Source organism: Propithecus coquereli, unplaced genomic scaffold (assembly GCF_000956105.1).
Source record: "Propithecus coquereli isolate 6110/MARCELLA unplaced genomic scaffold, Pcoq_1.0 Scaffold13, whole genome shotgun sequence".
In the NCBI taxonomy this organism is placed as follows: domain Eukaryota; kingdom Metazoa; phylum Chordata; class Mammalia; order Primates; family Indriidae; genus Propithecus; species Propithecus coquereli.
Window position 1 is genome coordinate 13456603 of NW_012137191.1, and position 15479 is coordinate 13472081.

The 15479-nt window shown below is 40.4% G+C and overlaps 1 protein-coding gene across 1 annotated transcript in view; it reads left to right on the forward strand.

Moving 5' to 3' along the window:
• The window catches only part of CC2D2A (coiled-coil and C2 domain containing 2A), a 128746-nt gene that overhangs the window by 90846 nt on the left and 22421 nt on the right, over positions 1 to 15479 (forward strand). Inside the window, exons 23-29 of the mRNA XM_012638399.1 lie at positions 406 to 497; positions 3212 to 3379; positions 5791 to 5896; positions 6099 to 6208; positions 7825 to 7921; positions 8390 to 8488; positions 11377 to 11553. Of these exons, the coding sequence (XP_012493853.1) occupies positions 406 to 497; positions 3212 to 3379; positions 5791 to 5896; positions 6099 to 6208; positions 7825 to 7921; positions 8390 to 8488; positions 11377 to 11553 (849 nt within the window). The remainder of the gene's footprint in view (positions 1 to 405; positions 498 to 3211; positions 3380 to 5790; positions 5897 to 6098; positions 6209 to 7824; positions 7922 to 8389; positions 8489 to 11376; positions 11554 to 15479) is intronic.

Here is a 15479-nt window from a genome sequence, read left to right on the forward strand (position 1 = left end):
TTTTTTTTTTGATTATGACATTTAAGAGGTCCTCTATTTAAATCAGGAAGTGAATCATTCTGAATAAGGGAAGAACTTAAGATTCAGTTCTCAATTGTGTGTATTTTGAGATTGGTCCTGTTGTTTGTAATTACTAATTCATTAATTCAGCAAAATTTTACTATTCTTTGTGTCAAGAACCTATCCAGGTCCCAATATAGCAGTGAACCAAATATAACAACCCGTGACTTTATGGAGCTTTTAGTCTAGTGCAGAGAGCTAGAGGATTTACAGCAAAAGGAGGCCAGAGCTTCAGAAAAAAATTACCAGCTAGGTGACATTAAGGCAAAGACTCAGAGTGTAGGGAGTGAACTATGAAGTTTAAATAATAAGAAAATTTTAAATAAAGCTGATTTCTTTCCCCAGGTTAGAGAATCAGTGATAAATCGTTTCTTAATTGCAAAACACCATTTTCTTCTTGCTGATTTGGTAGTAGAAGAAGAAGTTCCCAATATCAGGTAAAAATAATAAAACAAAGCCATTATTATCATTTCTTATAAAAAAACATTATTTGTTCTAGTATATGAAAGGCATCATATAAGATTTTTTTGTTGTATGGTATGCATTCGGGCCCAGAATAATGCTGGAAACCTGGTTAAACCTGATTAATGCCTAATGACATTAGTTAAGGGATTTCTGTTAAGACAAGTCACCCAGGAGCCTCTCCTATCGCATTCCAGTAGAGGCCATCTCACCCCGCACTACTTGCCAATCAGCTTCACCAGCCTTTGCCATCTTCTCCTTCCAGTTGAACTAAAGCTGGCAGCATTTCCCTCCTGCATGTACTCCTCCTGCTTTCCTGATCTCCTAGTGCCAGACTTTCCCTTACCCTCCCAACACATAGCAGTGGAGGTGGCTGAGACCCATCCACTAAGGTTCTGGGGTAGGTCAGGGAGGCCTGGTTCCAGCACTGCCTCTGGGAGGCAGAGAGCTGGTGCATGTGTTTGATGAGGGTAAAGGGCAGCAGGGAAAAATGGATATTTACACAGAAGTCGGGAATTGACTATATTTGCTTGATTGACTCTATTATTTAGAATAATGCTGACTGGCTTCAACTAGGGGTGGATGCATAAAAGGTGAAAGATAACATCCTATATTGGTCTTATGCAGTCCACTAAATTCACTATCTTTTCTGTGATTCAGTCTCCTAAAAATGTTTTCTTTCTATGCATTTACTTTCTATCCCCCATCAAGTTGAAAAGGAGATAAAAAATTGTGCTATCCCTGGCAGCCCCTTTCTTTGGTTTTACTTTCATCCACATGTGGAAGGGAGGCTACATGCATGTAAATTCATGCAGAACCTCTCTCTATTCCAGGCCAAGTCCGGTCGCTGAATAGTTTCACAGCCATGAAAATTATACCTAGAATAGATGATGATTTTTCATGCCGTTTTTTCTTTTCTTTTCCTTCTTTTTTTTTTTTTCTGCATTACTTTCTGCATTAAGTTCTGAAGGCTCAGGGTATGTTCTTTCTTCTTTTAATTTCAGTTTGTTCTTGGCTTTAAACTAAGATGTTTCTGTATTTAATGGTCCCAGCCAACATAGTGCTCCCATGCTGGCTGCTATGGAGGCATCAGAGTCTCACGGGAGGAGTTACCTCCAGGGGAGGGATGAAGTATTGATAAAGAAAGGCTTTGTCATGTTAGGACCCCTGGCAAAGTTGTATCTCTGAGGCCCCCAAGTTTCTGTTAGGTGGGTTCCCTGGCGGAGTGATGAAGAACATGGGCTATGTAGTCAGAGTGACCTGAGTTTGAACCTGTGCTCCCTTCCTATGACTAAGGAGCTTTCAGCAAACCATAACACCTCTCTGCGCCTCCAGTTTCTTCATCTGAGAAATGGGGTAAATATTATACTTGCAAGGATTAGAAATACTATATGTAAGGGACCCGCCTAGCACTCTTCTTGATACATGGAAGGTGCTTATAAATGGTACCTATTCTGCACACAATCCTGGAGAACAAACAGTAACAGTAGCTCCTGGAAACTCCTCGGGATTCCTTATGGTGCCTAGACAGAGCTGCGGAGCCCTCATCCTTAGCTGGTATGTGCCTCTTGCAAAGAGGTGCTCCAGTCAAGAGGCTGCTTAGCCAGCTCTCATACTCAACAGGGAGGTAGAGAGCCACGAGCACTGTGGCCTGTGGCTGGCTCTACAAGCTGGCTTTGTTCTGTGGCCATTTGGCATAATCGTTAATGTCAGCTTCCAGATACAGACACAAAGTCACATCTGTGTCTCTGTTTAGCATCTCAGCCAGAATGTATTTGCTCCATGGACCTCTCTCCCATGATTCACTGACTCTGTTGCTTTCAACCTCCAGGAAATGTTTATTGCACGTCACCTCAGTGCAAGGTAGAGGGAGATAAAAGAAGTACCCTTCTGCTCCTCCCCACCCCCTTCATCCTTCCCCCACCTCTGCCTCTTCCTTCACCATAACACTGGCATCAAAATCATTGTCATGATCCCATTAGTTGCCATTTTAGGACATCTACTAAGTGCTAGACCAGGGCCATGGTGCTTTACACACACCTCCTCATTTAATCCTCTCAACAACCCCAAGAGGCCTACAGGTATTATATTATCCCCTTTACAGATGATGAAACAGCGACTTAAAGAGGTGAAATAATTTGCCCAAGGGCAAAGAGTAGAGCCAGGATTCACACCCAGTTCTGTCTAACTCCAGAGAGCAACCTACTCTGGGCACCGCCCAAGCAGCTGTACACACTGACAGTCATGTGAAGGGAGCTTGAGACTTCCAGCAGATGAGCTGGGTCTCTGGGGGAGGGGGAGGCACTGGCCCTGAGGGATGGGTAAAACTGCAATCAACTGGCAGGCGTGGAAGACAGAGGGAGGCATTCCTCCTGCAGGGACTGGCACCAGCAAAGGTGAGGTGGGAGGGCACCAGGTAGTTTGAGGGACTGGTGGGCAAGTAAGGAGATGTAGGGGCCAAATGTGGCTTTTCTTCCTCTGATAAGTAGCACCTAGAATAAATTTTAATAATCCATGCAGTAGGCTCTCCCTCATTTGGGAAGATTTCTACACTGTTTCCACCCTCCTTAAATGGAGAGAGTTTTTCAGGAGCCTGTGAGAGACCTTGGAGCAGAGTTTGGGAAGTAGTCTCACAATTTTCCAGATCTTTCTTTTCCTTAGAATCCTAATCCTGTTCTGTAATCATTAGCATTTTGGGCCTAAACCTTTTCAAGCTGGCTGAACAAAAGCGACCACTGAGGCCAAGGAGAAAAGGTCGGAAGAAGGTGACAGCCCAAAACCTGTCTGATGGAGACATAAAGCTGTTGGTGAATATAATCCGGGCTTATGACCTTCCAGTGAGGAAGCCAACAGCAAGGTAAGAACCCCCCAAACAGCCCTGGAATGGAAAGTACAGGATCCCAGCCAAATCAATCACTTCTTTATAGGAGATCACTCATTCTTAACATAGTTATTATTCAGCAGGGGTTTAGGGGTTCTTGCTGAAGCCAAGGCCCTATTGTTTGCAAGCAATAGAGTCCATTAAGTCAATCCAGGCTAAAGGGGGGATTTAATGGGGACATCTCACAGAACCCAAGGACAAGAAGTACAGCTGAACTATGTGTAGACTGCAGGGATTAAGATGGTTCTCCTGAGGCCCCATTATCTCTCTCAATTGTTTCTCTCTTGAGTTTGCTTCATTTTTCTTCATGTCATGGAAGTGGTCCATGCAGCCAGAGTACCACCAACTAAGCATCATCTTCTCAGCAGGGAGTCTGGCAGTGCTAACTTGGTCAGATGTTGATCTATGATCTAATTGCCTATAGCCAGAGAGACAGAGTCAGAAGCACCAGCCCTGGAAGGTAGGAAGTAGTTATGAGCTGGGCAGATACAGAAAAGGCATCTGTCCAAGGTTCTGAAACATACATGCTATGAGCTTAAAAATGTGACTACCTTTTATCTGTTCAGAAAAATGAATTACAACTACCATGACTCACTATGCTGGGGGCCACAAGGAGCCTTCATCCATAGGGAAGATGAGTCTTACTTATGCCCTTAGAGAACAGAGAAGGGAGGACCACGAATCAAAACTTCTTTTTGCAAGTGCCCTTACCAGTGTAATGAAAGAAAGTAGCATTTACTGTGCATTCACCATGTTCTAAGCACCATACTAGACACTTTAACAAACATTATTTCATTTAACTCTTACTAATATTACTGTATCCATTTTGCAAAAGGGAAAATGGAAGTGAAGAGCATGCAAGTGCCTTGGCCAAGGTCATTCAGCACTATCTGAGTCCATAGAAGTGCACTGTTCTGGCCAACTGATACCTTCTTTCCTTCCTAGATTCTTTCCCTTTAAGTTATTTCTCTCTCCCTCCTTCCTCTTACCCCATTATTTCACCCTATTTTTCTTTACTAATTCTTTGACCTATTTCAGAACATCTTACCATCACCAGCTGTTCCTACTGCTTTGCTACTTGTAAATGTCATGTAAGCCCTTGAATCTCTCTTGTGGCATTGCTTTCTTGAGCCCATGGCCTACCTACCCTTTTCCCTGTTTGCCTCGAAGCTCAACTGTGGGGTGAAAAGCTGCTTTTTAAAAAGAACCTGTAGGTGTTTTTTTTATTTTTTGCCTCTATACAATATTTTTGCGTTAAATCATTTCATTCAAATAATTCAAGGAAGGATAATTGATCCTTCATGCTACACAATTCAAAGTCGATGCATCAAGACAGCTCAGATATAAACTTTTCCATTAAGCCTGCCCAAATCTTCACCCTCTACCCTTACATCCAACCAAAAAGGACTTTTCATCTCCCTGACTGTGCTCCTACAGCCTACACCCATCCCTCTAGTCAACATGTATCTCACTTTACTGAGATTGTTTATATGTCTTCCTTCTAGTCTAGTCTAAGCTGAAGTGTTACCCTATTCATCTTGAATCCCAGAGTCTAACACAGGTCCTACAATATAGCAGGTACTAACCAAATGTTTGTTTAATAATATAACGGATGGTTTCCCAAAAAGAAAAGAGTTTTCCCTAGTAGCTGTTGTGTTAAATGTTCTGCTTATTATTGTCTCATAGTCTGTCTGTAAGCTTAGCTATGAAAAGGTAACAGATGGGTAAGAAAGAGACAATTTGTACTCTGCCCAGTAACGAACGTGAAATACTTGGCAAACCATAAAGTTGTTAGCAGGAAGGTGGAAGGTATTTGGAAGAGGCTCTCTGGAGATGACCTTCATTTGTTCTTTTAAGAATGGCAGCTCAGAAGGGAGAAGAGGATAAGACCCACTATCCTAACTCAAGCTAAGAGTCCCTGCACCTCCCTTTCCTAGCGAGGCTCAGCAGGCCCAGAGAAAGATTCCTCGCGTGGAATACGTAGCTTGGGGTCACTGAAGAGTGCAGGTTCAAAGGAAATACACTGGGAAAGAACCTGGACTGGGTGGGGGCAGGGCAGGCTGTTGAGGAAGGTCAGGACCTCCTGCCTGAGCGGGATTGAGGCTCTCATTTATGCGGGGGAGACAAGTCCCTACTCGGTCATTCCCTGGAGGGGAGGAGAGAGAAGGAAACATTTTCCTCTGTTCTCAGCCAGACACATAGGCCTAGGAATGCAAGCTGGGGAAAGCTCTAGTAATCACTAAGTGACTGAGGGGGACCAGAGCAGACTGAAAGCCTTCTAAAATGTCAACAAGCTTACGGAAGAATGTCTGTCATCATGGCCACCGGGGCCGTGTATAATTAGACTGTCCCTGTCATTTATTTCTTTCATACATTTTCTCTCCTAGCAAATTCCAGCAGCCATCGAGGTCTTCAAGGACATTCAGGGAAAAGCATGCTGCTTCCCCAGACACACGCAGCCCCACCCACAGTGCTGACTACCCCCTCGGCCAGGTGAGACACCCAGGTGCAGGATTTCAGCTTGGAATCTTGCCCCTTAGGTTTTTAAGAATCACCTACACACTTCATCAATGGTCTGCTTTCTGCTTCATTTTCTTTGAAAACATACTATTTAGCAAACATATTCTACTTTTGCTAATAACAAAATAATTCAATTAGTCGTTATGGATTCTTAGCATTTGCTCTTGATTTTAAGGTTTTAGTACGTCCTTTTGTAGAAGTCTCTTTTCAACGAACGATTTGCCACACAACTACAGCTGAAGGACCAAACCCCAGTTGGAATGAAGAACTTGAACTTCCATTTAGGTAAGCATATTTTCCTTTTTAGAGAACTATAGGATATTTTGAAGAAACATGAAGGAAACATGGGCTCAGCGAGAAATGGCTGAGGTGAAAAGTTTTATAGCTGGCAAGCTGGAACAAGAACCAGGTGTCCTGATACCAAGTGTTTTTCCTCTTGTACTATAGCTGACTTCATTCAAGAATAAAAATGGGGCCGGGCATGGTGGCTCACGCCTGTAATCCTAGCACTCGGGGAGGCCGAGGCGGGAGGATCGTTTGAGCTCAGGAGTTGGAGACCAGCCTGAGCAAGAGTGAGACCCCGTCTCTACTAAAAATAGAAAGAAATTAGCTGGACAACTAAAAATATATAGAAAAAATTAGCCAGGCATGGAGGCACATGCATGTAGTCCCAGCTACTCAGAAGGCTGAGGCAGAAGGATTGCTTGAGCCCAGGAGTTTGAGGTTGCTATGAGCTAGGCTGACGCCACGGCACTCTAGCCCGGGCAACAGAGTGAGACTCTGTCTCCACAAAAAAGAATAAAAATGGGAAAATGTCCAACTTGTGAAACTCAGGTGCATTGTTGGGATACTCTACTCCTCTCCAGGCTCTGGCTTCTTATAGCCCAAAGTTTTTCACTCCTTTGACCCCCCTGCCTACTCTGCTTTTCCTCTCTTCCTCATATCACCTCAAGTAAATTTGAAACTACTTATTTCCTATAAACTATACTTTCTCCCTCACCAGAAATACACAGGCATTTCAGAATCTTGTTCAAAGGATTTATATACTTAAAAGGCTCTTATTATTTCAATACTTAAAGTGACTTTAGAGATTATCTGGTCCAAGCTCTACTTATATGGAGAAGAAACTAAAACCCAAAGAGGGGAGGTGACTTAATTAAAATCACATAGAAAATTAGAGACAGAGTAAGGATTAGAGCTAGTTAAGTCAGAAGAGGGGGATAGGTCCCACTATCATACATGGAGCAAGCAAAAAGAACAAAAAAACTTAAGGGCAAATGCTCAACAAAATGCACACAGTACCGCAGTCTCCAGCCGTGCCATGGAGAGGCATGCTTAGGCTGGCCTTGGCTCGACTCAGGGTAGGTTACATCACAGGAAACAAACCTTACCCTTGTATTGCTTTACTTATTTCGAGGGAAAGTGAGTGGGAGACAGGGACCATTCAACCAGCCATAGAACAATAGGAGGTTTATCACTGGGGAATGGCCTTGCTGGAGAAGCACCTTCTGGAGCGCAGTTGCTTAGGAAGTCCATATACTAGTTCCTCCAGTGTCAGCTAGAGGCCGGGTAGCCTGTCCTCTAAGCCAGCTCAGTCCTGGTAAGCTGCCTCCTGGCAAAGCTTACCCCAGGGTCGGGCGTGGGGTGAGGGTGAGACTCATCAGGACAAGCCAGCAGAGGGTTTGTCTCTGCATGGAGCCTCCAGTCTAATGTTATTTCCATTTGAGTGTAGGTGTCATACTGTAGTATCCCTGCACAAGATAAACCTTGGAAATGAAAGCACTGCTTTTAATCCTCACATCTATGCTCACATTTGGGTATTTTTCAAATGTTGACATTTGAGTGTTCATCATTTCTATTTTGCCTGTTTTCACAGTCCCTGGTCATGTGTTATTTTACAGGGCCCCTAACGGGGATTATAGCACAGCCAGTCTGCAGTCAGTAAAAGACGTTGTATTCATTAATATTTTTGATGAAGTACTATACGATGTCTTAGAGGTAAGTTCTCAGTTTTGAGGAAGACATTTGTACTCATTATTCATATTCTCCACCCACTATATAAGTTCCAAATACACTTTCTACCTTTCTTATGTTTGAAATATTTAAAACGAGATGTATAAATGGGGAAGGGGGGAGGAGAAAGAGAGCTAGCTTTTTAATTTTCAGTCCAGCGTTCTGTGCCAGGAATTGTACTAGGTGTTTTACATATATTGTCTTATTTAATTCTAAGTAGTTCTATAGGTTGCTAAATCTCTAGCGTATTGATGAGAAAACTGAGGTTCAGAGAGGTCAAATGACTTTCCTAGGGTTCACAAAGCCATTAAGTCTTAGAACCAGAATTTGATTAGGTCTGTCTAACCTAAGTTCACATGCTTTTAGCTAAAATATTGCTGTTTTCCTGCTGCAAAGTTAATTACATGAGTGTCTGGAGTTCTTAAACAATTATTACTTCTACCCTTCCTTTAGGATGACCGGGAAAGAGGAAATGGAATCCATACCCGCATTGAGAGACACTGGCTGGGATGTGTGAAAATTCCATTTAGCACAATATATTTCCAAGCAAGGGTAAGCATCTAAGGTCAGAATTCCATGAAAATAGGGAACTGCTGTATCCATTTTTCCTAATAAAACTTTGTGGGGATATGCCCTCAACACTGAGAAAACATACGTGCAAAGCTTTTAAAAAGATTTAATAAAACACTATATAATGCCATTGATCTTCCATATCACATTTGCATGACTTATCTATGCTCCTCAGAGTTAGTAGTTAATGTATGACTATTCAAATTCGAGAATTATTTAAACATTAAATAGAAGTGAAGAAGGTGGGACAAAGTAGAAACTTGTCAAAATGACAAAAGTAGAATGGATAGATGCCTGAATGTAACTTGAAGAAAACAGGGCAGTTGACGGCCCATTCAATCAAGTGCATTCTGTTAATATTTCTCGTCTTCACTATTTAAAACATGAAAAATGGTTAGCAGAAACATGCTTAACAAAGACACCCTTCTCCAGAGTTAATGGTTTTGCTTAAGGGGATCCATCAGGTTGTCAACTCTTGAATGACTTAGTAGCTCTAATCTGGGACAGTTAAAGATTTTGAAATTATTTTAACATCCCAGTATTAAGTCCATGGCAACAGGAGGCTTTGAATCACTATGACAACCACACAGAGCAAGTGTTGCCTGGACCACAGAGTCTATGGCAAGACCAAGACCAAAACTCAAGACTAAAAGGCTTGGATTGGTTCGAATCTAAAGGATCAATTAAAATTGGAATCCTCCCTAGGCAAAAGGGACAGTCTACAGGTTATGCAGTGATGTGCTCGCCAAAAGAATTTACATTTCCCTGTCCAAATAGATTTTAATTGGGGGAAAAAAACCTTAAAGAGCACATCATTCTGCAAATCAAACAACCTATGATATTTGGCATTGCTGAATTTCACATTTGGAAGGGTACTCAGAAGTAATTACTCTAGACTCCTTTGTAAGTGAATTTCCTTCACTATATCCCAGGAATGTCCATGCTTTCCTTTGAGTGCCTCAAGAATTCACTTGCAGGAAACTCACTACCTTGTGAGGCAAGGTAGTGTTCTCTTTCTCTTGTTCTCTTTCCAATAGTTTTGTCCTTAAATTCTTCCTTGCACTGTGCCATAATCTATGTACTTCCCTGTTATTCCCATTTTTAGGTCCTAGTTCAGTTCTCTTGAGCTACATATAACAAATAGAATCCTGATTCAGTAATGATATTACTAATAAGTATATTTATTGGGCACATATTATATACTATTGCTAGGTGGTTTATATGTCACTCTATTAAACCTCACAACACAATTGGCATCATCATCCCCACTTTATAGGTGAAAAAACAGAAGCATAGAGAGATGAAGTAATTTACTCAAATCAGAAAGCTTACAACAGAGTTGGCATTCAACTTTTACCAACTTTCAACATGCTGATGTCATGCATGCCTGGGAAATGAGATCGGTAAAAGGAGAGAAAACTATTCAATTTTTTGGTTTATATTTTAGCATATCTTTGGATAATGATTTTATTACATTTGTCATCTAAAAAGTTTTATCTGACTCCAAAGCTCATGTTTTTCAATGTACCGACAGGGAACATTTGGCAATGTCTGAAGATATTTCTGGTTGTCACAACTAGTAAGGGATGCTGCTGGCATGTAGTGTGCAGAGGCTAGGGATGCCGCCAAACATTCTGCAGTGCACGGGATGGCCCTCTGTAACAAAGAATGATTTGGCCCCAAATATCAACAGTGCCCAAGTTGAGAAACCCTGTCTCAAATCCTTATACTCCAAATCTTTAAAAATAGGATGTTTTCTCCTATGTCATCTATTTTATAGAAAAAATGTGCTCAGTTATTTCAGCTGTATTTTTTATGTCATTGTTTTTATACTGTTGTTTTCCCTATACCCTGTCATCTGATTGGGTTCAAGCTTTGGTGAATTCTGTCAATATAAGGAGGAAAATAAATAATAGCTTACTTAATTCATCCCTAGAAGGGCATATTCACTGAAAGTTTGAGCTCTTTTTCTATTTCTCCTAAGACTTGAATACCACTAATGACTGAAATAGAAAATGAATTCTCTGTAAATTGTGAATTTCAAATTCCAGCCCTGAATAGTTTTGTAGTGCTACACAGTCTTTAATAAATTTGTTGTTACTTTGACTTTGTAAGAGTAAAAAAGTTCTGCCTCTGTGAACCTCTGTATAACTTAGTCCTTTTTGTGGAAGTGGCTTGCCATCATTCCGCCCACATTTATTGGGCATCCACTATGTATACAAAACACTGCTATACGTCAGAGAAGAGTGATACAAAAGAGGGTAAAATATAGATTCTGTTCACAGACAGCAGTTATCTAGAAGACTATGACAAATACACACACGATTATAAAGTCAGACAGAATGTAAGAAATGAAGGAAATAAACTATCTGTGAGGGTAGTGAGACAACATTTGACCTAAGCCTTGAAAAATGATTAAAATTCTGAAAGGTGGAGATGGGAAGCTGGGCATTCCAGAAAAGGGGAATAGCTGCTAGCCAATATTTATTGAGTGCTTACTATACACCAGACATTTTTCTTAGTGTTCAATATCTATTAATGCATTTAGTACTCATAACAACCTTACAAAGTAGGTACTATTATCATCTCTTTTTACAAATGAGAAAGCAGAGGCACTTGGAGTTTAAACCAGGATTTGAACCCAAGCAACTTGCATAACCCTCTACTAAACAAAAAAAAGGAGGCAGGGAAATATAGAGCCCTTTCTGGTGAAAGATTAGGGAGACGAGGTTAGAAAGATGGGGTGAGTTTTGAGTGCCAGTCTGAGCAGTTTTCATTTAAGTCATGAGACACTGAGGAGTTGACACTTGTCTTTGAAATTCTGTTGGAAAAATTGCCAGGATGTTTACCAAGTCATATTTTCTTCACAGATTGATGGAACATTTAAAATAGATATTCCCCCAGTTCTTCTGGGCTACAGTAAGGAGCAAAACATGATTATTGAGCGGGATTTTGATTCTGTCCGAAGCTTAAGTGAAGGATCCTACATTACCCTGTTTATTACCATTGAGCCTCAGTTGGTTCCTGGAGAGTCCGTTCGAGAAAAGGTAACTGTTCGTCGTCACCATGTCTGATGTTGAGGAAACACGAGAAATGCTCACTAGGCTATGCTTTTATACACTTTGCACTACACAAACAGGTTTCCTTACTTCAGTGTTCACTTATTATTCTTCCAGTTTGGACAGAGTGATGGTGAGAGAACAGATGTGTGGGTTTGTACTTTCACTGAGCCCATAATTAGGTCAATCAGCAACTCAGACATTTAGGCAAAGCAAGACAAATATAAACATGCTCTGCTTTTAGAAGAATTTTCTCAACGTGAAGAAAATGAAATATAACAAACTAGGAAATCAGATTGCTTCTTTTGTTTGACATTTATTGGCAAACATGCTGAAACACATTTTGAGGTCTGAACTCACATCCTTGGCTGTGCTATGCATTGAATCAATTCATAAGATCATAAGAGTTAAATGACCTTCATGGGTTACCTCGATTCACTTTATGAAACAAATATATATATAAGCACTCTTTTAAACAGCTTTAGAAAAAGAGTCTCTAGAACTTTCATTTGTTAGCAACTGTTCACCATCCTTCATCATTGAGAAGTGACTTTCTTAATGTAACATACTTGCACAGCACTTATGCATTAACACCCTCATTCGATTTGGGAGAAAATATTGTGACCACTTATTCATATGTAAACGAACACAGTATTAACAATCACCACCACCACCAAGTTACATTGAGTCCTTACTCTGTCCTCAGCACTATATTAGACCTCGGGTACGTGTTCTGTCCTTCAATAGTCATAGCTGTCATGCATGATGGGTCTCCAACTTACAGATGAGGAAAATAAGGCTCAATTTATCCAGGGTCACACAGGCAGAGGTAACACTTAAATGTCTGTCTGACTTTAAATTGTATATATTCAACACATATTTACTGCACATCCTCTACGTGGCAGGCATGTTTTAGGCACCGGGGTGCAGTATCCTAGAGAAACAGATAAAAATTCTGCTAAGCTTATATTCACGTGTTAGCGCAAGCTGTTAACTACTAAACTATACTGCACAGATTATCATGCTGACTCTTTAGTGTATCCATTGTGATTAAGACTCAGATGGAGATGAAGGAAAATGAGCACGTTGTTGTTTCTTTTACAATATTACAATTTGGTTCAAAGAGAAAAATAATATCGCTACCTCCCATTTGCAAGTCATTTACAAAAGGACATGAAAAAATATTGGAAAAACAAATGTACTGAAATTCAAATTAATCTTATTTGCTAGGCTTTGTCACTAAAGCTGTGGTTCTCTAGAAAACATTAGAATATGTACATTTCAAAATATTTTTAGAAAATATATTTTCTGAATGTTTGTATTCACGTGTAAACTCAAGAGAAAGCCAACAAACATGTTTACACAGAAAAATGCTCCCAGAAGAAAAGATGATTTTGTGATTTCTGTGTATACTTAACCAAAGAAAAAATAGTCAGCTAGCACCCCATCTGGAAGTGAGCTTTGAAAACACGTGGAAGCAGCCTGGGACTGGCAGAAATGATGAAAACCTGGGGCTGTTCTACACTAGGCATCCCTCACAGGCCCTGACCTCCTATTGGAGGACTTTGAAGAGGCCTCCAGGGCTCCGAAACATACAGTTCTCAAGTCCTGCAGCCATCCTCTCTCAAGCTGTTGACTAGCAGTCAGCTACTATCTTTGGTGGCATGTCACTGCCCAGTTGTGGCTGTATGAAGCATTTCTCTTAGACCTCTAAAAACAAGGGCTTAAAAAATTCCTATGGAAGGCAGATTCTTTGTCGCCGTTTGAGAAGGAAGGAATGCTGATTGACAGGACCCTAATGTCCAAACAGCAGTGACAGGAAAACACCACTCAGTAATCCACCTGCAGACCATTCAGGAAAGAGAAGCTCTTATCCTAAAATAATAGGGACCACAACCAGGAATTATTTTTCCACTTACAGCAACTTCCAGGGTTAGCAGATTAGAGTCTCCCTTCTACCACCATCCCACACATAACCATTCAGTAGGGTGTTTTAAAGGTATTTACTATGGGAACATTTTTATAAATCAGTAGCAACTCCTGAAACTCTTATTTTAACGTCATCTACCTTGTCTTGGTTAAGAACAAGTTGTTAAAAATAGATTATTTCTGTTAATAAAGCCTTCCTCTCATTTCTTTTTTTTTTCTTTCTTTCTTGCCTCTGATAGATGAATGCCATGCTTAAGAAGGTACCAAGTGTTTTGTTTTACAATTCATCAGTCAATAGTTACTAGGCTTTAATTAGCTGCCTTTGTCCACTGCCATCTGGGGACAGGTACTGGGTCCTAATGTATGCGTGATCCCTGGGCAATGAACTATAGATGTCTGCAGTTCCATGAAGAATGTCCAACTTTGTCTTTTGGCCCATTTCATTTTGTCAGAAAGATTTTTAGTTATACTAGCTTTGAACCTAAGAAATCATCAGTCTGAGCATCACCTGCACAATGGGCGCTACCTCCACTATTTCCAAATCCATAAAATCCAAGAGCTGCTTCTTACAGAGAGTGTATCTCTGACAATTATTTCTGGTGGCTTGAGGCTGTCACAGTGTAACTATTCAAAGGCAGGATGAACCCACTTGGCTTTCTGTAAATGTTTACATTAACCTAGAGGTCAAAGAATTGAGCCAGTTAAGAACCTTTTAAATTTTGTGTTGAATTTGTCAATTCCACCTTAATTTGTCTCATAATAAATAACTTGAATTTAGCTTTTTCTTGGCACTTCTTAGATTACCAATATAGCATAGTACTCCTTTAATTCCTGTTTCACTCCATGAAATGGCATTCTGTTTGCCTAAACAAGTATAATGGGTCTTAATAGACACGCATTAAATGCCCACCAAGTGCATGTTAGGTGCAGGAAGGAACACAAACTTACTCAAACACAGGCCCTGCCCTCACAAAACATTAGCTATATAGTCAAGGTACACAGCAGAACATTCAAGTCCAAGTGGTAGAAAAATCTTTAGACACACTTTTTTCAACTTGGAAGGCCAATAATCAATACTGATTTAAGATTTTTGGTTCTTTCTGGACAGTGCCTATAGATGCCTCTCTTAAAATGCTCCCATAGCACCCTATGTATATCCCCATAGGATCTTTGGTCAAGTATTTTAAGTATCTGATTGCTATATTAATGTTCTCCTGTAGACTAGAAGTTCCTTGAGGGGATTGTTTCATACCCATTTATCCAGAGTGCCTGGAACTTTTTAGTCTCCCAATAAACATTTTTCACATAATTGGATGAATGGGTAAATGAAAGAGTTTAAAAGAACAGGATGAATTCAACTGCGTGGTTTTTTCCACATCATTCTTATTTTATAATTCTCCGTATTTCTACAATTATTATTATTTTTGGTTTGACAGTTCCATCCTAGGAATTCATGGCACACCCACATCAAAGCCTTATGAGTTCACCTTTTTCATTTAATTATTTATTTATCTTAACCCCTATTGGGTAACCACTGTGTCTTGGCACTATGCTGAATGGTAGGCAGTTAAAATGATTATGTTAAGATTCAGATGTCAGGGGGACAATCCATGAGGAAATATAGGAGGCTTCTGGAGATGTCTCCATCCAAAATAACTCCCAAGACCAGTACTGCAACTTCTTGGGGTACCACAATCAAATTAGAAATGAAAGCCACAGTCCAGCCCCAATATAAGAGGAAGTCAAGAACAACTGGCATAATCTAGGTTCTGAGGTCACAGAAAAACGTAATAAAATGTTTTATATTCACACAACAATATTTGTTTAACACTTATTATGTGTTAGGTAGTGTTCTTGGTACTGGAAGTGAAAAAAAAAAATGAGATTGAAATAAAATCCCTGACTTCAGGAATCTTACACTATGGGGGAGACAGAGTAAACAAATATATGTGTCAGTGGCTATAAGTGTTAAAAAGAAAAATATC